Here is a 27,566-nt window from a genome sequence, read left to right as displayed (position 1 = left end):
TAATTGTTTCCCCACTGTTACCGTTACACATGTATTGGACAGAGCTACAAATGAACTCTTTTTTTACCCAAGAACAAGAGCGTAAGCAGATTGAGCACAATGGGTGATTCTACTAACTCAACCCTTACTTCTAAAGATGCCATTTTTTCAGTATTTAGTATTTTTAGTATTTTTTATTGTTACTGACAGAGTCTAGATTCAAATTGCCTACACACATAATAGGGATTCACAGGACACAATACAGTTTGTAATTCTAACTCATTGATAGAAGCCACCCTGTACCTCTCCTAAAGCTGTATCAGACCTGTATTTGCTGCATTAATTATTAATTTTTTGGTCCACTTGTGGACTCCTACGTGGAGTTCCGCAGACTACGATTAGAAAAGTATTTGTGATAGGTCAAAAACAGACAGATTACCCTCAAAACGTAATTGATAATGCAGTTTTGTTGTATGGGAACGTAATTTTTAGGAGACCAGACCGTACAGCCACAGCAACACGTGTTTATAACCTTTTTAGTGTATTCCTGGGTGAATGAAGTAAGGTTGCAGTTGGCCTTGGCTGATATCAGAGCCATGGGAGGGTTTGTGAACCCTACCGAATACTCGGTCCGGATGCTGTGGTCGAGTCTGTTTAGACAGTACGGAGGATGCGTGTGTTTCAGTCTGCTGCTACTCCCACTGCTGTTTGCTAACTTGGTTAACATGATGAATACCCATAAGACAGAGGTGTTGATACAGAATTAGTCCATATGGGGCGTAAGGGTTGTGGGGTTAAGATCACTCCTTCATCCATCCTTAGACAGCTCCTTTTCCTGTCTCCTGGATCACTGACAGACTGGTAATGCACTCTGACCGCACGGGCCTGTTTTGGCAGAATATGATTGGTGGATTCTCTGATTAAATTGTCAAGGGAGGAGTGACGGCTGTCTCATTTCCTGCCGCTGTGGGACCCCCGGCTGTGTCCTCTTCATCGGAGTGGCCATCCATCATGGCCGGACGGGCCCTCGTCTGTCTCTGCCAAAGCTGTGCTCTCTCTGATGGGGATGGAGGGCAAAATTCAGACTGTCAATTCCTCATTGGCAGACCTTTTGGCCATACACTTTGACCTTTTTATATGATGTCATAGCTGTGTGTGTAGAAAACCTTTTAAATTCCACGTACACATTAGAGATGAACATACAGTACCGTAAGCGTTTTTAGTGATTAGAAAGAAAAAAGTGAACCCTAAGAGTGGAGTAGATTCGGTGTTGAATCATCCAAATAATATGAAGTCCCGTGAAGTTAAATATTGAAAGTAAAAATATTTTTTTTAATTCAGACAGACAATCACTCGTAGGACCCGCACCGTGTCTCAGTATTTGCCCTGTTTTACATATGAGAGGGCACTGCTGGCTACAACAGCCTTCTCCAGTGCTTGTCAGGGCTAGTTAGGGTCAGTTGCACGGGTTCCCCCCACCATCCCCCGGTGACACAGTATCCACTCACCTGTAAACAGCAGGCAAACTTTCAGATGCTATCAGACGGAGCTCGGGGGAGCAGGATGTTTACAGGGTGGCAAGAGTAAAGAGCAGAGCATCCACTGCCACTTGTCATCCAGTACTGCTACAACCCCTGTCTCACCCTGTCTCACCCTGTCTCACCCTGTCTTACCCTGTCTCACCCTGTCTCCTCAGCGTGCTTACACATGTATTGAGTGGAGGAAATCTCCATTTCTTCCAATACTATAATTCTTAGGGATGCAACGATTGTGAAATTCTGGGCCGATACTGATACAGGTGTTTAAAATAACAATTTGGCCGATTTTTTTTGCTGTTATTTATTCTCCTTTTGTGCCGGGGAAACAAATAAATAACTGAGCTGTTTTAAAGTTATTCAGCATTTCATTACACTGTCTTTGAATGAGTACAAATTCAAATTTAATAGAACCTTCTTTCACTCGAAAAATTTTCTATTTTAAAAAAAATAACTGCTTCAAAAGCCTTTTAGCTGCTATACAGCTACCTACTCAATGAGTAGAATGCTTCAGTACTTACACAGCCCAAAATAAATGTTTTGTTTTGTTTTGTGAAACAATTTAAAGCTTCAGTAGGCAACCATATTTTGGCATCATTGGGCAAAAATTCCATAATAACCTTTTAGCATATTGTAATTCAAGTGTTCTGAGAGAAAACTAGACTTCTGCTCCTCCTCATGGCTCTGTTTTCAGGCTTTAGAAAATCTAGCCTGTGACGGGAAACTTTTACCAATCACAGGTCATTTCAGAAAGAGAGCGTTCCTATTGGCTGTGCTGCGGCCATGTGAGCGGTGCTTTGTATTTTCTCAGCAGATCTCAACATGGCTACCGGGTCACAAACTTTCTCATTTTATAGCTAAAAAGTACACTACAAGATGATTCTGAAAACATTTGAGGTGAGAAATAGGCATTAACGTAACGGCTCGCATAGGAAGCTGGACGGCAAACTCAGCTCGGCTCGGTCAGTGTATCTTTTGGTAATTTGATTTTCCTTTCACAAACGGATATTAAAAAACAAAAAATGAGAGGTTATTTGATTTTCGTTTTAAAATACAAAATTGAAATTGAAATACAATGTGTTTTTCGCCTTTTTGTTTTTTAATATCCGTTTGTGAAAGGAAAATCGAATTACCAAAAGATACCCTAACCTCCCAGTTGCTCTCCTCCGTCTGTGAAATCTTGCCAACGCCATTAGGAGCACCGGAGGACACCGGAGGACAGAGAGGCACATGATATTTTTTCAGGTTACCTGTTTCATGTATTCACTGTCAGGATATAGCGACCGTTTTATAAAAATAACTTTTTTGAATCATATTTGCTCCAATCTCGCCTACCACTCTTTTTCCAATCATAGACTTTACTTGGGTGAGCTGCCCATTTATTAACGGCTGCCCAAGTATATTTGGCGACCCATTTTAGCATTTTTCATTTAAATTTTTGTATCCGTCCGAAAGAATGACGCTATCCACGATCGATTAGTGGACTCGTATCGGCAGAACGCTGCTGGGAGCGGATGAAGAGCTCCGCTCTGCTGGTGCAGCTCAGAGCCTCGCTGCCTCAGCTGTCCAGGCTGGACGGACCCACGGCGGAGCCGCCCTGACCTGCTGCTGCACTTTGCTCACCCGGGACAGAATCCCGGTATGGGGGACAGACTTCTGCACGGCATGGAGTATGTTCCCACTGTAACGTACTCTCGTTGGACTGACAGGCTTCTAGTGATACATTACGCACACACAAGGTTTGTTCCCATCCAGACCGCAGTGATTGTTTCTTGCAAGTCATTGTTTTACTGCTTAATGTGTCAGTGAACATAACAACGTTCTTGTGGCTGATCTTTCTCCGAGACAACGTGATACTCCTGCACGGCTGGCCTTTTTCTTTCACTTTTATTTGTAAACAAACCGTACGTGCACACGCCGTCATGCCAGAGTCGTGTCCAACTTCTTCTCTGATTCAACAGCTGGTTAGTGTTGTCCGAGAACGAACACAAATAACCACCACAACATTTAGCCGGCGCAAAAGTGATGCAAGTTCAAGTCTAACCATAAAGCTGGTTCATTGTGTTACTTTTTGGTCTGTGTCTAGTCTCTCGGGCAGTATGGGTGTGGCATTGCTGTTGAATTGATGGCTGTCCTCGGGCTAACACTTCTAGGGGCAGAACAGGGCTACTAATGGCTTTTCTATTGCCTCGTGTGCTCTCTCTTTTCTGTTAGCCAAGGTCTGAGGCGGCCTCACCCCGACACCAGCTAATGCACTGCTATGCCCAGCCCTCAGCAGCCACTTCCAGCTCAGAGCTACATTATGACAGATGATTCCACCTTTCTAATACAGCGCCTTCTTGTAAGGATTCACTGGCAGCAGTTCAACAAAGATCGCCCAACTCCTTTCCCCCCATTACTACCTGCGCCCAGTCGTCTGTGTAGTGAAGTAGACTGCCCAATTGGTGGCCTTCGTCATCAAATGGAAAATCCATGTATTGATGTAGCCCGTGAAAACCAAAACGGATTGCAGTCAGATTTGTGACGTGATATGTGGCTGACTGTAAATAAAAGTGTCTTAAATCTCATCTCCTATTATTTAATCAGGATACGAGACACCTGAAATGAAAAGTGTAAACGGGGTCTTAGATATCACATTAGGTTCTCCTCATTTTACAAAATATCATGACATGAAAAATACCGTTATGTTTATTGGTAACAGCTACATACATGAACACTTTGTAATACTAATGGTAATAGCTATCTGAAATCACTCCCTTTTTAATGCACTATACAATATAGAGAGGCAAGTTCCTCCCCTTCCGGTGTCCCCCATGGGACCTTATTTGAGAAAGAATATGTACAGTAGTCAACGGCGAGAGACAAAGAATTATTTGATCCCGTTTGAATTGTGCCATGAATTACACATACTGTATGATGTTTGACAATTTAAAAGATCATTTAGCAAGTCAAGTCTCAGATTGTCGTAGGTTTGTTGTGGTATCATTTCGTTTTGTGTGAAACCGCTCAGTGAACTACATCTCTCGTCTTGCACAATATACGTCATCAACACTAGCTAGCTAGCTAACTTAGCTATGTTCCACGCTCAAATGAAACGTTATCTTACCTGATATGTTTTATCCAGCGACTCCTGGTCTTTTTATCAGCCGGGAAGCGAAAGAACGAGCGAAACAGGTTGCTCGCATGTACCGCATGTTTCCACCTGGTGCCGCTGCGCTGCGCACACCGGCTGTGAATGTTCCGTCCTCCGCATGGCAATTGCTTCATAAACGTTATGGTTCTCTTATAGCATTGAGTTTAAATTAAAAATATTCACTTTGACACCAAATCCTCCGCCATCGTCTCGTCTGTCAACTCTCTCTCTCCCCATGTGTGAAATCAGACTCCTGCTACTCTGAGCTGAGACTCCGTACGGAGCAGACACTTTCAGTTTGTAGTGTCCGTCGTCGGAAAACGACGGTGGACGCGGTGGGCGAGTAATGTAGTCGGTGTATGCCTGAACACCGTGTAACACCGGTAACACCGACTACCACGGAAAGCCTACAGGCGTCGTAGCTTCAGCAAGAGAGACGTCACTTACGCAACGTTTGGGTGTGTAGTTTTTCTAATTATGAATTTTCCCAGTCTGATACTTCAACAGCTTTACAACAAACTGCGACTTTCTTGACTTGCAAAATTATCTTTTAAATTGACAAACATCTTTTGTGTGATTCATGGCGCAATTCAAACGGTATCTGTCTCTCGCCATTGACTACCATTCATATTTTTTGCAAAATAAGCCCCATGTTCGTCCACGGGAATTGGAGGGACTACACCTCTCTATTTACCCTCCGTTTGCCATTTTATTTGAGTGACAGATTTCTGAATGCAAAATAACTGCACAATACACAGTCTTTTACCTTTATGGTACCTTTATATTTGTGGTCACAATTCAACTCGTAGCTGGCTGGCTTGGTTCCATGCTGAACACTCTATATCAGGATTTTCTGAATGTCAATGGAGTGAATTAATGTGAAACTCACTTCCTGAACCGCAGCAGTTCAAAAAGTTGGGCGGTTATTGTTGAGCTCTATTGTTTGTGCTCACTTGGAAGAACACTTGCAGAAATCTGGTTAAGTGGCTGAGTAACAGCGGGTATGACTTCAGAAGCATCATCAGGATGTCTATTTTATAAATTAAAATAGTGATTGGTCCAGCTCTGTAAACCTGAGATGAGCTCCACTGGTCTGATTGCACTATTAACAGAAGAGCTTAAATGTTTAAAAATAGCACTTTGGGGAGCAGAGATGGATGATGAGGCCATTCAGGGCGGAGATTCTTTGTGTCTTCATGGGAATTTCTGTGAGCTGCCTACTAAGATCATGATGAAGTTGTGTGAAGAACTCTAATGTGTTAGTTTTGGGAAAACATAGATTTCACCTTTCCACATAAAGATACTCTTCATGTACTGGAATATAATATGTTGCATAAAAGCACATGTGAGCACATAATGTGTTAAAAGTAGCACATATGCCTCTACAAATAAATGAACAAGACTGATTGTTGTTTCACAAGTAGCAGGTTTAAAAGCTCATTTTAAATCAATAAAAAGCTAAATCATCGTTAGACAATAGCCGGTGGTTTCCCAGATTGCATTTCGGCCAATGCGTTAAATAACGCGATAATAACGCAAATTAATAATTAACCACTAATTTCTGGTACGCGTTAATTAAACTTGCGATTTTTAGGTTGTAGCGAGCTCAGTTTTAAAGCTAGAGTGAACACACTGGAAAAAAATTGGGCCTGGCCATTTTCAAAGGTGTCCCTTGACCTCTGACCTCAAGATATGTGGATGGAAATGGGTTCTATGGGTACTAACGAGTCTCCCCTTTACAGACATGCCCACTTAATGACAATCACATGCAGTTTGGGGCAAGTCAAGTCAGCGTACTGACAGCTGTTGTTGCCTGTGGGTTTCTGGACAATATTATTTATCATTGTTTTGCGTTGTTAATTGATTTAAAATTATAAATATATACATACATTTGCATAAAGCAGCATATTTGCCCACTCCCATGTTGATAAGAGTATTAAATACTTGATAAATCTCCCTTTGAGGTTTTATCTTTGAACGGATAAAAGAATGTGCGAATTGCGATTAATCGCAATTAACTATAGACACTCATGCAATTAATCATGATTAAATATTTGAATGGATTGACAGCCCTAGTCTATAGGGATAAATCCTGTTTTACCCATAGTGGGGCTAAAATAGAAGTCTGTCACGAGGGTAGCACTGGAGGAAATATGGGAGCATGAATGTGCTCAGCAGTTTTTATAGCAATCTGTGAATTAGATCATGAGATATCTTTGGTGCAACATTAACATTTTGCTGGTGCGAGAGGAAAGCTTATGGAGTGTCCAAAATGAGTCAGTAAAGTGTGCCCAGTAAAGGACACCTGACAGTTAGATTTTGATGGGACTAAAGGAAACAGCAGGATTTGTCCTCTGGGGACCATGAATGTTTCTTACAAATTTCATCAATTAATCCAGAAATTGTTTTCCACATGGACCAGAGTGTTGGTTAAAGGGAATTTCGGACTTCACTGCACTTGCATTACCAGGAAGTCCACTACTGCCGAAGGCTGACCAAACCCATAATTCATCAAGTCTCCGAGATAATTAAAGTTCACTTTCTGTGGACTTCCAGAAAGACAGCTTCTGACTGTGAATGATTACCCATAATTCATAGTATTGTGGTTGAGACAATGTTAAAGACAGGAATAAAAGCAAAAGAACCAGTCTACCAACAAAACATTTGTTTCTTTAATTTTTAATTTTGTTATAATCTGCAGTTGGATCATTAGGTTTTTATGTAAATATTTTTTTAATATGTCTGAAATAATTGAATATAATCAAAGCAACAGACCCCACACATATCTTGCATAGATTACTTACTTATCAATATTGCCAAGAAGTGTGCAGTGTGAGTGTAAATTCAGTGACAACACATCACATGTGTAACAACACATTTACAGTGTATTTACAATTCCTTTTTTCCCCTGCAGTCTTTTCCTCGGACAGACGACTTCTCACGGTTGTTTTCATTTTGTTCTGATGGCTAAACCCGCGATTTGCTGCCACACTGGAGACTGTAATTACAAGACTCTCTGAACGTGGGATTTTTCAATCCTGCAAGCACTCACTTCACTGGGAGGAAATCACGTAGGATGGGTTCCTTCTGCATCAAACTGCATCAGCACCGCTCTGTGACCCGCAGTCACAGACACATTCCGAGTCCAGTCCATCAAAATGACGGATGGCCTTCAGATTTGAAAGATTTGAAAATATTTGGTTAACGTGACCTCTGTGTTTCATCCCCTACCGGTTTAGAGCCCATGCAGACTTGACATGATGACAGTGAACACGTCATGATACTTACAGTGTGACAGAAGTCTGCGAGCGCTGAGGGTGGACATTTGGAGTCAGTCGTTGAAGTGACAGTAATGTTAGTGAAAGTTCAAGTAGTGAGCCAGAACATTAGGAATAATCCTCTGGGGAACATCCAGTAGTTCTCTATATAATGAATGAGGAGAGACATAACCAGTTGTGGCAACCTAATCCAGGCTCTGCAGCTGCAGCCTCCCCACCAGGGACCATAATCCTGTTATCATGGATACAGGAAGTTTGGGTCAATATGACCCTCCAGCATCTACTACATTCTATGTCAACTGAAAAAAGCAGTCAACTTGAAAAAGACTCTGAAATATATTGTGACTTTTTTCTGATTTTTTCTTCACTGATCTATGTATTCTCCTGTCATGTGTACTCAGAGTCTTGCATGCCATACTGTATGGAAGCATTTTACTCTCTAATTAAGCTGCATAATACCGCTATTGTGTGGAGGTTGCATTATAGTGCTGCTTAGTACAATAAACAGTAATGAGACTATTCCTTTATCTGAGGAAACAATGAGAAAATCTATGGATGCAAAATGAGAAATTAACAAACGCACGAATGATGGGAAAGCATCACAAAGGATTTCAGGAAGTTAGTGCATTACCAGACAATTTCCAGCAATCAAATGACCCACCACCCCAAAGTAATAATCCGAGTGTGAGTGCCCGCTGTAAAGAATTATGTAAACATTAATACAGTAGAAGGCCCTCAGGCTGGGTGGAAGTCACAATGGAGAACATGAGCCTCAGATTGTGACTGCTGCTTCTGTCGTTACTGCTTCAACAGCAAAACACACTCGCAAGCAAATCTCTCCTCCGCACCAATAAATATTTCATATCAATATCATTTCATACCCATCATCAACATATTCTACAGTATATGGCCAAAACTAGGGATGCACCGATACCACTTTTTTCAGACCGAGTACAGGTACAAGTACTTACATTTGTGTACTCACCGATACTGAGTACCGATACGAGTACTTCTCTGTGCCAAAAGACCCTCGTTAACAGCCAGCTGGAGGGTGTGAGCGACACACGGCAGGCTGGGGAGTCCCGCATACGAGGCGGTGCGCCGCGACCGGCTCTAGGTCGGCTTGGAAAGGCTTGGGGCGAAGGTGCTTCCTGGGGCCCTGGCCAAAGTGTCACCGGGCCAGACTGTCCTCACTGCAGCGATGTCGGCAACCCACCCGACCCGTCTTGAAACACGGACAAAGGAGTCTAACGCACGCGCGAGTCAGAGGGTGCAAGCAAAACCCCGTGGCGCAATGAAAGTGAGGGCCGGCGTGCGCCGGCTGAGGCGGGGTCGGGCGCACCCTCGGCTCATCTCGCCCGCACCGTCGGGGAAGTGGAGCTTGAGCGCGTGCGATAGGACCCAAAAGATGGTGACGAGAGATTAACGTCATGCTGCCGTAAAGTGGTATCGGTGCCGTTGTATCGGAGCCGTTTTGCGAGTACAAGTGCATGAGCACAGTATCGGACCCGATACCCGATACTGGTATTGGTATCAGTGCATCCCTAGCCAAAAGTATGTGGGCACTCCTGTCTACATCCTTCTGCGTACTTTCAGAGTGGGACTGCTTCATCGGTTAACCCTATGAAGGTGTGCAAATCCCTGCATCCAGGTTCCAACATCTGGTGAAAGTCTGAAACCAGAAGAGTATATAGGCTACACATGTAGCAGCACATTAACGCCCATGGTTTGGAACCACAAAGGGGTCATGCACGGGTGTCGACTTTCAGCCATGTAGCATATAATATCAAGATGTCTTTAACATATAATGTTTCAGTTACTTTGTCCATCCACTGTATCTCAGACAATGGACCTTGTCATTTGCTACGGATGTATACAGTATATGAAGATAATTAGTCCTTTGTATTTACAGTTATTTTCACAGACCTATAAATATCCTGATCATGAGGGTATTTTTGTCCATTTACTTCTAACCTTTCTGTCAGTTTCTCACATATAATGGTGATAAAGGTGTAGTTTGTAGTGATGTTGTATTAGGTTTCGTTTAGCGCTGTCAATCGATTAAAATATTTAATACCAATTAATCGCATGATTGTCCACAGTTAATTGCAAATTAATCACACATTTTTTATCTGTTCGAAATGTACCTTAAAGGGAGATTTTTCAAATATTTAATACTCTTATCAACATGGGAGAGGACAAATATGCTGCTTTATGCAATAAATATATATATTTATTACTGGAAATCAACAACACAAAACAATGACAAATATTATCCAAAAACCCTCACAGGTATTGCATTTAGCATAAAATCATAACATGGCAAACTCAAGCCCAACAGGCAACAACAGCTGTCAGTGTGCTAGTTTGACTATGGGATTGGGATGGGATGGGATTATCATTAAGTGTCTGTAAAGGGGAGACTCGTGGGTACCCATAGCAAAGTGTATAGAAGCAAAGAGGCAAAACTCTGGTGCTTTTTTGGCAACAGCCGCTAGATGGCGCTGCAGTAGCGCTGCTGCCATTTTGGACTGAAAAGGCCAATGAGTCCATTGCCATGGATGTATATATACGTATATATATATATATATATATATATAATTTTTTTTTAGGTAAATCAACTTCTCAGTATGAACACTTAAATAGCCCTCATTAATATAAGTAGTCCAGAGTTATTTTCCATTCATAATGAACGTGCATCAGACCCACGGGACTGCACCGCCCTGCACGCTCATATGACATATCCGGTTCTGCCAGCTTCCTGCTAGCTGTGTGCACTATTTCCTCCTGTTTGAGTAACGGAGTACTGTAACTGAGTAAAGTAGAGTGACCAGATGTTTTAGGAAATTACTAAGCCTTTTTCAAACTTGAAACTATATATTTGTGAACCGTGACATTAAATTTACATCTGCAGCAGGAACCAATGTGTTTGGGGCTGAGAGCTTCAGACAGGAAGTCAGAAAGTGTTGAGAGACGGACTGACACATTGTTGGTTTTGGTCTTTCCATGGGATTTGTTGAACATAAGAAAAATGTAGATATACGCCAGACTTGTCCTGCAACAACACAACAGCATTAACAGTCCTATTCTTTGTCTCTGCGTGTTTGTGTGTTTAGGCCAACGATGCCTCAGGAAACATGTGGAACTGGCTGTACTTCATCCCCCTCATCATCATCGGCTCCTTCTTCATGCTCAACCTGGTGTTAGGTGTGCTGTCAGGGTGAGTACAAACTGTAAGGATGACCTGAGCGGAGCATTTCAACAGATGTTCTTTATGTTATAAGTTTAGCATCAGTTGTCTTTCAATTATTCACCATAGCAACATCAAGCTAATGTACTGCTGCATCACACTAAGCTAGTTGTGAACTAGTTGTGAGCTAGTTGTAAACTAGAGCTAGTTGTAAGCTAGTTGTAAGCTAGTTGTAAGCTAGTTAACGCTGTAGATAACTTTGCACAAAAATCTGATATCTGCAGTGGATGTTGTAGTGTCAGGTCATATGACTGCTTCATAAACATTTGACAAACATGTCCAGCCACATGTGCTCCATAGAAGTCCACCATGATGGAGTTTTTGTGAAAAAATGTGAAAAACAATAATATGAATAGAACTTATTAGATTTCGACACTATCGACACCAAATTTGGTATAAAACCTTTCTAAATGAGCAAGATTGGTCAGAAAAACATGGCCACCATCAATCAAAAAGTCTTCGTAAAGAGCGGGGCTTAGCAGGAAATGGTCATAACTGAAGTTGTCTTTGAGAAATCCTGATTAAACTAAGTGATATCCAGCACTATGACTTGAACATACACACCAAGTTTGGTTCATATCCACTAAGGGCAGGGAAATAGCAGAACTCATTACTTATTACTACCTGTGTATACTTATTGAAATGCTGCATACGTTGCAGTGATGAAACACGTGTGTGATTGGTCTTAACTCCTTCTTTAGACAGAATTAAACCAACTGAAGTGACTTTGCTCAGCTTTGTGAAGCCCGAAGTCCGGTCATTGCTCCTTCCTTCTGTTGAGCGCAAAAGGGCTTGAACCCGCAATTGCTGCTTGCGTCTATATTTACAATTGTTGTCTGTCAAGCTTTCCATTCTCACATACGGTATGCCGTTTACAAAAACGGTGGCAGATGGTCGACTCAAAATTCTCAGTACTTTAAAAAAAACAAAACCTGCCCCTTGATGTCAGCATCATCGACTTACCTGCTGAAATGACAATTTATCAGCTATAGCTAGCTAGTTAATTAGTTAAAGTTAGACTTGGTTGAAAATGGTGTCTCCCGCTGTTTGGCTGACTTTTCAATGGGTCCTGGTGACTCTGTAAATGTGTTCCTAAATATGCACTTGACTGCTGCATACATATCATGCTAAAAGACTGAGGCTAAAGCTAACAGGTCTCAGGGGTTGCAGGACAGAGCTGCTAACATTAGCCTAAACTCTGCTAGCATCCAGGACCGGCTCCCACGAGGTGGGGAAATACTACACAGTGGATGTGCTTGTCATGCGGGCCTTTCTTAATGTAACCTGTATTCTTATAAACTACTACAGTTAGTAACTAATATGCTAAGTCTTGCCCTTGGAAATGGTGCTGGATTATTGCAGGTAGTAGGCTAAGTTAGCCAGACATGTTAATGATCTCTGTAGGTCTGCCATGCCTACTTACAGTTGCTAAACTATAATTGGACAATTGCTGTTCGGGGGAGGGGTTTAGCAAGCAGTCCCTCAAAATACTAACAACGCTGACTTTTCTTATCACGTCATCACTAACTCTGACGAGTCATTGGTAAAATATAGAATTTTATAACTTGCATTCAAACATCCCACATTTATTGAGTGCACGCTTCTCTTGCATTGACTAATTTAGGCGAATTCCACATCTGTGGCAGCTCCAATGCAATATTCATAAGGTTTTATTAAATCATAAATTCACATGATTATACAAGATTGCCAGACACAGACTTTATGCTGTATATGGTGTGCAGAGCCTGTTTAATTCTGTGGTAGCCTATACACTTCCTCATTTATAAAGCAACACAAGTTGTCATCACTATTGAAAAGAGCATCATGGGAGAAGGATGCGTTTTTTATTGCCTCTTTGTAGTATTGCTTTGCAGTTATCATCTTTCTTTAGCACCAGCATTCTGGGTGTTGTTCTCCATCTTCCACTCATGTACATCTAACCAACAGTATATCATCCATACCGAATCATGATAGGAATGTCATTTTTCTATTGGGGTAAGCAACACTTAGCATAGATCAAGACTCTAAATCCCCGTGCACCTTTAACATACCTTCCTTTTTAATTCCTCTTCCTCAAACATGTTAGTTGCTAGTGGTCAAAACATAGAATTATTTTCCCATCAAGCTTTAGCCTGTGTCATTTTGTTTTGTGCTGTAACAATGTTTTTAGGCCTCTGGCCGGAGGCATTATGTTTTCAGGTTGTCCGTCCGTCCGGCCATACATCCGGTCCATTTTCGTGAATGTGATATCTCAGGAAGAGACACTCTTCACTCAGTTCCCTCAGGAACTGAGTGAATTGTGGACTCCAAATGAATGATTATGTTGCTCCGTAAATCAGTTATTGCAGGTTTAAAGGTACTGTGGGGTTTTCTTATAAAGAAACATCATTTTGTTTAATAAATTTCTCACATTAAATCCACTTAGTGTATCCCGAGGGCCTGATGTGCATGTTGATGCATTTCACAGGTCTAATAACATTTGCAAAGCCCATAATGTAACTTGCATTACATTGTTTCCATCAGCCAGCAGTCCTCTTCTTCTCTTGTTTCGCTGGTGTATTGCTGCCCTTTATGGTGCATTACTGCCACCAACTGATATGAGAAAAGAGAAGGACATGATACAGCTTTACGTCCCTATAAAAGACCTCTCAGTACGTGTGAAATAATATACAAACCCATAAAGGTTGTCATTGACAGCTGAGATTATACGTTCATGTCAGGCTTGTGTAAAGTCCCTAAAAACTGATGGAGTCTATTCATCAGTCCATGTAAAAGTCTAACTGGTGCCTTGTTTATTTATTTATGGTTTATTTGGTAGGGACAGACACAAAATCCATACAGTAGACAAACTGAAAACATCTATCTGATGCAATGCATCATAGTGTTCACAACAAATGCTTATTTTGCAACACCCGTCCCTAGAAGGGCTTTTATGAAACTAGGAGATTAGGTAGGTATTAGGTACATTGAGGTAAAACAATATTTTGATAGGATACAGCGAGATACATTATTATATTTTTTTAGTGAGGGACTTATGTATTTTGGTCTCTAACAGTTCAGGTGCTCGGCTCTAACATGTCCAGTTTGATTTTGAAAATTATCACGATCCATGCTGAGACTGTTCACTGATCACCGTACTTGATGCTCTGCAGCATTGGGCTCAATGCTCTATTAGCCAGAGGCTACATTGCACAATACTCTACTGACAAATACTGTACACAGTGCAGTCCATAAGTATTTAGAAAATAATAGTAATAAACTGGCATACTTGAGCAAAGGCTCTGTCACCTTGTGTTTGACTCTAGATGTAAAAAACAACAAGAACCCAAGGATATCAGGGGGCATGGGGGAACCTCTTACAACTTTTGAATTAATCAGTAAGATTTTGTAGTTACAATAGTCCACTTGTTTTTAGGTTTTTGGTAGGAAGAAAGGGTCTAATCTAGAAATGTTTCTTTATTGCAGAAAACAAGGATTGAACTATATTTAATGTGTTTATGAAAGATACATTTTTTTTATGTTTTTCATTGTTGTAGCTCTACGCCAGCACATTGGATTTGAAATGAAAGCTTAAAAGTGGCAATAAACAAGTTTTTTGCTTTAATTTGTCATTATGAAGTGAATGTTGATTGCACAATGTAATGGTTATAGAATAATCACCATCAGCGTTTAGATGCCTCGCTTCACTCTGCAATTCCGTCTGCCACCGGGTAAGAAATGATACGGCTGGGACGATACACCTATTACTAATACTATACTAATCACGATACTTGGGTGCCGATTCGATATGTATTGCGATTCCACAAATATTGCAATTAGATATTACGATTGATTGTGATTTTTGTTAACGTTTTTAACAATAGACCATGGGAAAAAGTTGAATCATACACTTGAATCATATACTCCTAGGGACTTAAAATATCTAAATTAAGACAGTAAAATGTAGGATTTTCAGCATGTATGTAGTCAGAGATGTCCCAAAATTTATCAGTCATTGTCAGGAATTATTCATTAAATCTTTTCCAGCAACCCGTTCTCTTCATACATCCATGGTCCACATCGGGGCCGTTTGAATGCAGTTGTAGCGTCGGCCAATTTGACCACGGAGATGCGAGTGACTTTATTTTATTAATTTTACATTTATTTAACCAGATAAGTCAGTTGCGAACCAATTCTCATTTACAACGACGACCTGGCCAAGAGGCAGCGACAGAAAGTGAGTGACAGCCGGCTTGACCGCACGTTACCGCAATACTACAACATCAGTTGTCCATGACAGAGTTAGCACACAGCTTTAGCCGTGATGTCTAGCTCTGCTTTTCCTGCAATGTGTGCAACCCAAAATGTTTTCCATACTTAACTGGATGTGCTAATTGGCATTGTATTTCACATCGTTGGAAAGCCTGTTTATTTACCTTCGCAATGATGTCCATCTTGTAAGGATCATGCATTTGTGGGATGAGCAGCACAGCTGATTATGTGGGTAGCGCCCAAGAAAAATTTGCCAAAATGCTCTGCCAACGGTAAACAGTGTATTGTCATAAGGCTACCAGGAAGCCTGCAATGACTGCCCTTCACCGTCAGGCCCGTTTGCGCTGGTGTCGACAACACAGACAATGGAACCTGAACATGTGGGGGAATGTCATGTTCAGTGATGAGTCCATGTTCTGTCTGCGAAAGTTGGATGGCGGGGTCAAAGTATGGAGACGACGCGGAGAACGCTATGCTGATTGTTGAACCGATCGAGTAACAGCTTTTGGTGGGGGCAGTGTCATGATGTGGGGGGGGGCATCTCCCTCACTGGTAAAACAAGGCTTGTCATCATTGAAGGCCATCTCAATGCAGGGAGATATGATGAGATTCTGCAGCCAGTGGCGATCCCATATCTCCACAATCTGGGACCTAACTTCCTCCTCCAAGACGACAACGCTCGCCCCCACAGAGCCAGGGTTATCACAGACTGCCTCCACAATGTGGGAGTAGAGAGAATGGAACGGCCTGCCAATAGTCCAGACCTCAACCCAATTCAACATGTGGGATCAGCTTGGGTGTGCTGTACGTGTTAGAGTGACCAACACAACCTCGTTGGCTGACCTGCAACGAATCCTGGTTGAGGAATGGAACGCTATCCCACAGCAACGTGTGACCAGGTTGGTGACCAGCATGAGGAGGAGGTGCCAGACTGTTGTGGCTGCGTATGGATCTTCCACCGCTACTGAGGCTCCTGACGGTGTATTAAATGAATAAAGTGTAAAATAGCCAATATGTCTTGTTTGTTCCTTGTTACTGATAGACAGTTCAATCATCCAATCCACCAAACAACTCAAAACAAGAGTCAATACCAACAGGAGAATACACTGTTTACCATTGACGGAGCATTTTGGCAAATTTTTCTTGGGCGCTACCCACATAATCAGCGGTGCTGCTCATCCCACAAATGCATGATCCTTACAAGTTGGAAATCATTGCGAAGGTAAATAAACAGGCTTTCCAACCATGTAAAATACAATGCCAATTAGCATTGTAACAACAGAGAAATAATCCCCCAAACACAAGTTTCCGAACTTTGTTTTTCCAGTTTAGTTGAATTAGTTTTTTTTCCCCATCCCTAGAAAATGAAGGCTCCATTTACGGCACAAAGGCAGTGCATCAACATTGCGCAACCAAAACAGGAAGAGGATAACACGTTTGTTTTCCTCGGTAGCTATCGGTAGCTATCCGCAGTTACCAAAGAGTATCAATGTAAGTTCTTTGCAGTTACTATCCCCAGTAGAGGGAATGGCGGACGGTGGAACAACCGAAGTAACTGTGGAAAACAAAATGCAGTGTGTCCTGTGTAGTGTCGTCAACTCTTTTCTAATGAAAGTAGCTAGCACTCGCTCCAAAAGTCACTAAAAGTTGGCATGCGCTCATTTGCATATTGGCGACACCATCGCGCATTAATTTGCATAAAGCTTAGTGGTCGTGTCGGTTGCAGCGAGGGAGAGACTGCCAAGAGGAGAGGGAGAGACCCCGTGGACTGTGGTTACTCTGAGCAGCATTGGGAATGAATTATATTATAACATATTATAATATATTTGTTGCTTTTCCCTGATGGTCTGAATAAGTCACAACATTGTCGTTAGTAATAGGCTCTGAGGAAAACGGAAAGCTATCCGGTTGTCTTTGCACCAGCAATAATACCACTTAATGGTAATGCTGCCATCATTAATAAATGGTCAATTGATAGTTAATTAAACTTTAGTTAATAGTTACTTTACTATTAGCCAACAATGATATGATCATTTGTAATGTTTATAAATTATTAGTAATGCTATATTCTCTGTTCTTTTAACAGTTTATTGTTGCACACATTCATTTTATACACTATATCAAGTATTTTTTAAACGATTTGTAAACCTTTAAGAAACTGCTTGTAAAACATCTATAAACATTACAGAGATGGATGGACCAGATATTTGTAACACTTTGTTGCTGGTTAATAACTGGTTTGTAAACCATCTATAAACATTATTTGGATGGCTATTATAAAGTTGCAACTGATGATTATAATACCTTGTTAAATGGTAATGTAATGAATATGTTGTAAAGCATCTCTAAAAAGTATTCAGATAGATAGTTAATACTTTGTCAATGGTTAATAATCGGTTTCTGGTCCATCTATCTATGTCATTTTTATAGATGTATGAACAATACTTAATATAGTATATACATTTTTATAATGTGTGCAACAATAAACTGTCAATAAATAAGTTACTAATGTATTCAGAATGTAATTGTTTTGTAATTGTTTCTTCTTAGCTATGATACAATATAGAATATAAACTAATTATTTCATATTACACAAACTAATGATAAAATTACATAAATTATAGCATTAGTAATAATTAGTAAACATTATACATTATCAATTCATTGGTTGTCAATATTAACTATTGATTTAAGTTTATTGACTATCAATTTGACATTTATTTTAAAGTATCAGCAAACTTTATTTGTATGGCACATTTAAAACATCCACAGTTGACCAAAGTGCTGAACAGGCACAAAATAGTATAGTTCAGCCCAGCAGTTTGAAATTATTACAAAATTGAATGTATTGATATGTGTACATAGACACGAATTTCACATCTTTTTCGTGATGGTCAGCACAAAAATCAATTTGTATGTAATCCACGTAATTGTGAACCGGGAAGTATAAAGAGCGGTGAACGCCATGTAGGGAGGAGGATGGTGTGGATGGCTGGGTAAGTGTGGATGGCTGGGTAAGTGTGGGATGGGTGGGAACACAAGACTTTCACCCAGGAGACCGGTGTTCGTGTCCCACGTGAAACCTAAAGTCAAAGTTGATTTATTTGTCACATAATTTCCGTACTTAAGTTACAGCTCTTCCGGAGTTATTTTAACCCAAACCACGATCTTTTCGAAGAGTAGTTTTTGACACGTAACTTCCGTACTTAAAGGGGACATATCATGCTCATGTTCAGGTTCATACTTGTATTTTGGGTTTCTACTAGAACATGTTTACATGCTTTGATTTGAAAAAACACATTATTTTACTCGTACTGTCTGCCTGAATATACCTGTATTCACCCTCTGTCTGAAACACTCCGTTTTAGCGCATTTCAACAGAATGGCAACAGAATTGTGTTGCTAGGTAACAGTTTAGGTCAATGTTTACTTCCTGTCAGCTGATGAAATTCACATCCACTGCAACAGGAAATAAACTGGGACACATTTAGTATGTTTACGTTCAAAACTGTGAAATGATCTAAATATTGTAGATTTGTGACATCACAAATAGACACAAATCGGCTTGTTTCAAATGCACAGTTTCTGAATACGGGCTGTGTGTATTTCTCCATGGATTGAGTGTTTTGATAGTTTCACAGTATTTATATATCACTTAAACCTGCTTTATAATGTAAAAGACAAGAACATCTCACTTTTTACAATATGGGACCTTTAAGTTACGCCAGTTCCGGAGTTATTTTAAGCCTAACCAAGTCGATCTATTCCTCAACCCAACTAAGTAGTTTTATTTTGAAAAATTGAGGAAATTGACACGTGTGTCACGTGTTGCTGAACATTAGTAGGAAAAACGCATGAAAAATACTTTGTTGAAAGTCTTGCTGAGCGTCACGAAAAAAAAGGTAAATTCATGTCTATGTACACGAATGAAATAGATTAAATTGCAGCCAACAGTAAGTAAGAACGGTCTTGTCTCTAACCTGAACTTTCTTCAGTTTACCCTCCTATGGCGTTTCTGTGAGACTGCTGTTATTCATGCATTTTCTTCATCTATCTGAGCTAATTCAAATGGATGGCTGAACACAGAGTTGTATTCCTGTTCCCTCCTCTGTTGTTTAATGTTAAGGTCATTCATTTTTGAAAGAAGAATGTTCCAGCTGGCTGCTCTGCCCTTGCTGATAAGGTGGCGTTTCTCCTTGCTGGTGTGAAATCTATTTCGTCACTGTGCTTCTTATTGAAATCAAGGTGAGAGAGACTGACTGTCCCTCAAAGAGTGGAACAACTTGTCTTTCTTCCCACCTTAATTCCTGCAGCCACTTGCAGGACGGAATAATGAGCCTCAACTTTTTCTTGTTTACTTAATTTTGAAGGCAATTAATTGGGTGCCGTCGGGAGAGGAGTTTGATGACTCGAGTGAACAAACTGCAAAGTCAGCTCCACAGAGCCTTCAATATGTTTGTTTCACCATCGGCATCATTTTCCTCAAAGTTTTTTCAAGGTTATCTTTGGTCGAGTTGTAAATGAATGCTCTTATCAGAAGTGAGCAGTTTGAGGCTTAGCACACAATTTTACTTTAACATTAAAAGCAGCCAGGTACAGATTTTTACTTTCTTTTCATTTCCTTTCAACAGGTACAGTCGTACAGCACAATCACGTTTCGACATGACACAACAGGGTCAAGTGTCCTTAGGAGGTAGTCCGTGAGCTACGGCATCCCCGAAATATCCATACATTGTTACATTAAGTAGGCTGCGGCCTCAACCAGGAGACTGTAATCATCTTCTTAGCAATTAATAGTAGGACTCTGAGTAGTAATATCTGATTATTCTCTTCTATATCCTCTGGTATTATTCCCAGTATAAAATAAGATGGATTTAAGGGCAGTTCTATATCTAAAATGTTTTAATTTATTTTTGTATAATTTGCCAATATTTTAATAGTTTTGGACAGTCCTAGAAGATGTGCGTGTGGTCTCCTATTAGGCCACAGCCCCTCCAGCATTGATCGAAGATACCACCGGATTTTGATGTGACAAGAGGAGTCCTGAAAAACCTCATCCTGACGTTCCAATCAAATTCCTTCACAATTTCGCTAAGGGCCCATACCTGCCCTTTCATACTTTGCCCTGCACACCGTGCACATAAGCCACTCTCATGCATATACTGTACAGTCATACTGTACACACAGAGAGGAAGCTTTAGAGGGCAGGTAGCCTTTAGCCGCCCCCTCTTTGGCTATCTTGTCCTCTCTGTTTACTGCTCTCTTCACAGAAGTTGTCACATGGCTTTACAGTTACTGGGGAGGTGGAAGGTCACTGATGCTGTCTGGCAGGGGTGTGCGGGGGCCATGTCATTGTTTAAAGGCCACGATCTGAGCTTCAGAGCAGGCAGGAGAGCAGATGCATGCAGGGTTGAGAGGCTGCGGACCCCCATGGGAGGTCGGGGCCATTCACTCAGCTTTTATCCCATCAGCGTGGGCAGAATAGGATAAGATATGGCTGCGATCAAAGTTGAACCAACAACCGTCTATTCTGAAAAGCCGTGACATGTTAGCTATAACAACTTTTTAAGGTGGCAGGAATTCTTGCTACTTTACCTTTAGCATTATCTTGTTGGTTTGTTCTGTGTTTATAATTTTTGTTAGCACATTATAGTCTTACATCATTATTAAAGCTTCATGAAGAGTATACAGGAAGAAAATAAGATAGAACTTTAATTATCCCAAGGGGAATTGTTGTACAGCAGTTACAATACCAAGTAGGGAAGAGTGCAAATACTGTAAATATAGCGCAAAAAAACAAAATATGAACAGTAAAGATTATCAATAACTTGTAAAAACAAAATGAACACAATGCCAGAAATGTAAACAGGTTAAGGGTAAGTGTGATAAATATAAACTGGTTAATTATAAGGTGCATATTCAAATTATAAACAATGTCAAAAATGTAACAGGTTAATGGTATGAATAAGAAGTCAACCTGGTAACACAGCAAAGCGTGTAATAGACCCGCCTGTCCACCAGATGATAGCGTGTCAGTGGCTGTATCCGAAACTGCATACTACACTAGTAGTACGTACTGATTTGGCTGAAATGTAGCATGTAGTATACAGTATGCGAACAAAAGCAAAATCTACAGTATGCCAAACATCTTCCGTATGCAACGGACCAGTCTACCTCACCTACTGTATCCCACAATGCAAAGTGCTTGAATGGTAAAGGCTATGGTCACAACAACAACAACAGCAGCCAAGAATGGCTTGTTTTTTACATTTTTCTATTTCATCACTAAATTCACTTTTGAAAATGTTGATGTAGATTTTGAATATTGACAATTTTACAATATTAGATGGCGAACCGAACATTTGTTCCACCGTTTTCGGAGTTTAGAAGCTCCACAACCTCCACAACCTGCCTGCTGGGGTCGCTACCTCGCCAGCCGGGTAGTCACACTCACAGACCGCTGTGAGCTGGCTGGAGCTCTCTCAAGAGACCGGTCTCGTAGACGAGGAGCTGTTATTTCCTTGTTGACGGATAGTTTGTTTAAATATCACAACATAAATATTCATTATAAATTAATGGGAACCTGTGTTTATCTGCCTTTTGTGTTGGAAAGCTCCACAATCGCCCGCGGGCGTAGCTCGCTGGCTAGCTGGCCAGTGGCGCTCACAGACCGGCTACAGAGCAGCAGAGTGGCGAGGGGAAATGTGAGGGAAAGAGCAGCCTCTGACGGGGCAGAGAGATACCTGCTGAGACAACATGACCCCTTTTAACATTACTCTAATATCTGGAGGGAGATCAGTTCACTGTTTTGTTGCTGTAACTGAAAAAGCAGTTGCTTACAGTGTCGCAATATATCACAATATATTGAATCGTTACCCCTGTACCGTGATACGTATCGTCAGATTCTTGCCAATACACAGCCCTAGGTGCTGCTCTGCACCATTCAGACAACAGCCTGATATCCTGGAGAGGCAGATTGTAGAGCTGTTTCAGGGCCAGAGACCAGTGATTTAACTGGCTGAGAGTGTATTTATTAATCACCACACCCTCTGATCTATATTCACCTTCACCCAGACATTTTACACTTTGCCCTGATGCACGTACATGAACCAAAATAGCAGATGAGCTCGGAGACGCCCACACGCTCCGTGCGTCCAAAAACCCACCAATTTGCGTTTGTCGTTGCGGTTGCCCGATTAAAAAAGGGCCCCTAGTACATATACATACACACATGCATACTGTATACTAGGGATATCAATAATTAACCGTTTAACCGTTAACTGACATTAAGCATTTTAACCGATTAACGCTATCGGTTAAACGGTTAAAATAAACGTTAATAATTTATTCAAAAGCTGAGCGGCTCAGAGGAGCGGCTCGTCTCTTTGATGAGAAAAGCTGGTCCACCTTAAGAGCCCATCCTTAAAGGACGGAGCCGGAGTTGCAGGATACAGGAAGTCGGCTCCGGTCTCTCCGGCTCGCTTGAGCGGAGCGGAGGAGTTGTAGTTTCGTAGCATTTATTCACCAACAAATAAACTGTACACACACTGCTACACCTACGTTCACAGCTAGAACGCCACCAACAACCTCACACTCACCGCCAACACACACACACGGTCTGTTGGAAACTCACTAAAGTTACTCAGACTACTTGTGCGGCGGCGAGCACGAAGCCTCCGGTGATGCTAGAGCTGCTAACGTAGCACAAACACACACACTGTTGGTCACTCGCTAAAGTTCCGCCGGGCAGACACACAGCTGACAACCTGCTAAACTAAACTAAATGTGCGGTGGAGACTTTTACTGGGAAAGTGGCTGCATGTCCGCGACACTACACGCAGCATCGTAGCTGCTAAGTTAACGCTCCCGGACGCTGAACTGGAGACTCCCATCAACCAGTATCTGTTGTGCTCCTGCAGCTGGTACACCGCTGCATGTGAGGGACAAATCTCGTCGGGTAAACGGTTAATAATCGGTTAAGAACATTTTTCAAAATGAGCATCCCTACTGTATACACAATACACACTCACACAGGTTGCATGCTACACTTACGTGGTGGGAGAATACACTCTATAATGTGTTGTACGTATGCGGTGCAGTTGGGTTTGATGATGATAATGTAGATTCCAACAGAAGTGCAGTAAAGCAGCTTTTTGGGAAGAATCTGGGTGTGTTTTTACACATATTGCATATTTTAGCTGGAGTGAATGTTTCTAGAGGAGAAAAATGTGTACTGTATGTGCTTGCAATGATCTAATGTAGTGTGGTTCTGAGTGTTTGTAATGTTTATGTTTGTGCTCGTGTTGGCATACAGTATGTATCAGTGTGTATGTGTGTGAGGCGGTGTGAAAGTGTGGATGAAACCTGCTACGACGCTGGGAAATCCTAGCTGCCACAATCTTTCCATGTATACACACACACACACACACACACACACACAAACACACACACACACACACACACCGTACACCCAAGCAGCCAACACATGGATGCACTGCACACACATTTAAGAGAGAAAGATCTGTAGCCACGAAATTAGATTTAGACACACTGGCACGTATACAAACACACACACACAGACACAGACACACACACACACACCCTCAGGAAGGCAGGCAGACAGCCACTGCAATGCAGAATAGAGCTTCCCCCTCCGCTGTGTGGGAGACACACCAATCACTGAGCGGCGGGGGTGGACTGGAGATCCCTCGCTCTGTTATTTCAATAGTCTGTCTTCCTCTCTCTTCTTCTTCTCTCTCTCTGTCTTTCTTTATTGGTCTCTCTATCTCTCTCCACCTCTTTTGCTTCATTTCTCCCGTATCTCATTTCCCAGCTCATTTATACTGAAAACCGCCTTATTGTCATGACATAACCTTAACCCCTTTGTTGTCAAAGCAATACAGTGGCAATGGAGATAATGTAATGTTGTGGCTATAATAAGGATAACATTATATGTATATGTACATGTGTTTGTAGACAACATAATGACATATCCATTGATTTTTTATTCTCTCTGTCTATATATTCTGTTGGCTGGCCTCAGTTGCTGTGTCACCACACAGAGAAGATGTGACTTTGAAAGGGGAGATTAATAACACAGTCCAAGTCTCCTGTGCAGCCCCAGGTTGCTTCATAATAGACAGCAATTCTAGCTTGAAGATTCCCATGTATCACTGTTGTCTGCCATGCACCTATCAAACCTAGGCCCGTTCAAATGATCGATCCGGTTCATGATGCCGCTGTGCTGGTGACAGCCATGGCTGGAGGCATTATGTTTTCGGGTTGTCCGTCCTTCTGTATACACCATAGACTGTACAGTATATAAAGATGGACGACATGACAGCTCTCCAAAAGTGAAGCCAAAACATCTGGATCACCCCCTGGTGGCTGGCTGCAGTATAGCTCATGAATCCTGCCTCCTCCATGTTAGCGAATGGGACATGGACCAAACTAAAACGTCAAAGTACACGTCAAATACATTTTTCCCAAAGATGGTTTCTGTCATTTTAGGTAGTTCTTATCAGTCTGATTTATGTTCAAGTGTAGATTTTTCTGATAAATTGAATGAGTTATTTGATGCTACAAAAAGGAGGTGAGACGTCATGATTGGCAGCTGTGATTGACAGCTGCTCTGAGTGAAGTAGTGGTGGAGCTAGGGGCTCGGACATTGTACAAGAGAGGAGATATAACTTTCCATAACTGTCACAAGTCTGTGTAATAGAACATGTGTCAATTTGATCATAAATGTAGTTGTAGAGATATTATAACTACATATTACATTATATATATATATATATATATATATATATATATATATATACACACATAATATCTCTCTATATCTATATATAGAGAGATATTATGTTTTTCTAGCCAAACAGCTACCATGGTGCTATCGTAGCAGCTGGGTGGCTCACGCTAGCTACCAAGCTGTGGCCTCGCTCGGCACGTGATTGGCTTGGGCGGGTGTGTGGGCGGGACATCTAGCAGCTCAAGCCACACTGTGCAGACTCTGGCTCCAAATGACCTCTTAATGGCAGCTCCCGTATCTGGGATATTTTGGCGTCACTGTTGTGCAGTGGCAGGAAGTGGAGACGCGTCGTCTATCTATATATACAGTCTATGATATGTTCATACGTACCTATGGACAACCCGAAAAAACGTAATACATCCTTCCGTGCCATTCTTGTGAACGTGATATTTAAGCAACATCTAGAGGGAAATTGTGCTGAGCTGCATCTCAAATTAATCTTCAGGTTCCCAGCTTTCAGATGATGTACACCACTACGGGGGTCTCAGGGGGTTCATCAGAGATCCCCAGATCTATAAGAAAAACAAGCATCTAAAAAAACAAAAAAACAAAGGGAAAAAATAAAGTGTGAGGGTATCTCTTCTATCACTACTGTAATTTTCCAGAAAATCTTGTAAATGTGTATAACGTGATAATCACTCATATGCAAATATACATGCAGCGACATCGGCTTTCCCGGTAAGCTTTTTAGCTGCTTTCCAGTGAAAATGGTTGGCAGCACTGAAGTTAAATAATTACAATTATTTGTCATTTCTGAGCCAAATGTTTTCTGTGTTGCTGTATGTTTTTTGTCGAGTCTTAACATCTGACAGCATCCTAATGTTGACAATGAGTTCAGCCATTCCACAACATGACAGGACACTGCTTCTATCTTCCCTGCTGAAAGCCAGCCTGCTGTACACCTGTCAAAGGTGGAGTGCTCCAGGGTCTGTGTTGGCTTGTCAGACCCAATAAACAGTCCTCTGTGTGTGTGTGTGTGTGTGTGTGTGTGTGTCTGTGTGTGTGTGTTTGGGGGGTTTCTTTGTGGTTTCTACAGGGAGTTTGCCAAGGAGAGAGAGCGGGTGGAGAAGAGGCAAGAGTTCCTGAAGCTCCGCAGACTACAGCAAATAGAAAGAGAGTTAACAGGGTACCTGGAGTGGATCTGCAAAGCAGGTCAGAAACAAACAGACACACACACACACATTTGAATAAAAAAATCTTTGCTGTAATTGATGTTGACACAAATATGACCGTATTGTGACTTTTAATTCAAGTGTGATATTTGTGTTGCAGAGGAGGTGATGCTGGCTGAGGAAGACAAGCACGCAGAGGAGAAGTCTCTGGATGGAGCGTGGTACAAAAGGAAACACAACAACTCTGGTGAGGACTGCTATCTTCACAATCAGTCGTGAAGATAGAAAATAACGTGCCAGTTAAGGCCCAGACACACAAAGCTGACATCAAAGAACTAGTCGCGACGAAGGCCGACTGTGGCGTCGCCTCACGTCGCCTTTGTCTTGGCCAAAATTTGCACTCGAACACACCGCAAAGACTACGGCCGACGGCCAGTTAGCACGTACGTTCTGTACCTGCGTGAGAGGAAATAAATCTCCACACCAGCAGGCGGCGGTAGTCTGTATTCATCATTCAAAAAGGGAAACTGGAAGACCGAGGACTGCGGATATACGAGCTGTTATGATACGTACAAAAAACAAAGCGGCGTTTGCCGACCATTTTCACACCACTCTCTCTCACCACTTAGCTTCATTCCAGACGGCCACGTGGTTGTGAAAATATCTGTGTATTGGAATGATCAGATGAGATGAAGATGAAAAATGAGAAGAACCTTCTGTGTGTGTCCTCTTGATTTTACCCTTTGGCTTGCTTTCCTCACGTCCGTTTCTCTTCTCGTGCACTGATTCGTTTAAGATGAACAGCCAATCAGAGTGATTTCTCTCACTGACGGGCTCCACTCCGATTCAACATGCTGAATCAGCCAAAAAAACTCTGACACGGGCAGATTAGAGCCGACGGTGCAGGACACACTGCAAAAACTAGGCCGACAGTTGCTTACCGACGGCCCCAAACTGTCCGACAGCCGACCGTCGGCTTGGTGTGTCGGGCATTAAGCCCGCCATCTAAATATACAAGTAAACCAAAATATAGAGATAGCCTACATCTTAGAAAGCTATGACCTATGATGTCACACTAACACGGGGTCATGTTATTTTGCTTTTAGCTGATAATGTGACGGATAGATGCTCTGTTAAAGGTGTAATGTGTAGGATGTGGCGGCATCTAGCGGTGTTGTTGCAGATTGCAACCAACTGAAACTTCTCCTATGTGCCAA

The 27,566-nt window shown here is 41.7% G+C and overlaps 1 protein-coding gene across 5 annotated transcripts in view; it reads left to right on the top strand.

Annotated features, from left to right (window-relative positions):
* Positions 1–27,566, top strand: part of cacna1ba (calcium channel, voltage-dependent, N type, alpha 1B subunit, a) — a 200,718-nt gene that overhangs the window by 72,010 nt on the left and 101,142 nt on the right. For all 5 annotated transcript variants that reach the window (XM_037776831.1, XM_037776826.1, XM_037776827.1 and 2 more), the window contains exons 7-9: positions 11,042–11,145; positions 26,274–26,389; positions 26,510–26,596. In XM_037776831.1, the coding sequence (XP_037632759.1) occupies positions 11,042–11,145; positions 26,274–26,389; positions 26,510–26,596 (307 nt within the window). The remainder of the gene's footprint in view (positions 1–11,041; positions 11,146–26,273; positions 26,390–26,509; positions 26,597–27,566) is intronic.

Source organism: Sebastes umbrosus, chromosome 8, assembly GCF_015220745.1.
Source record: "Sebastes umbrosus isolate fSebUmb1 chromosome 8, fSebUmb1.pri, whole genome shotgun sequence".
Taxonomy (NCBI): Eukaryota; Metazoa; Chordata; class Actinopteri; order Perciformes; family Sebastidae; genus Sebastes; species Sebastes umbrosus.
This window is presented reverse-complemented; position numbering and strand designations above follow the sequence as displayed.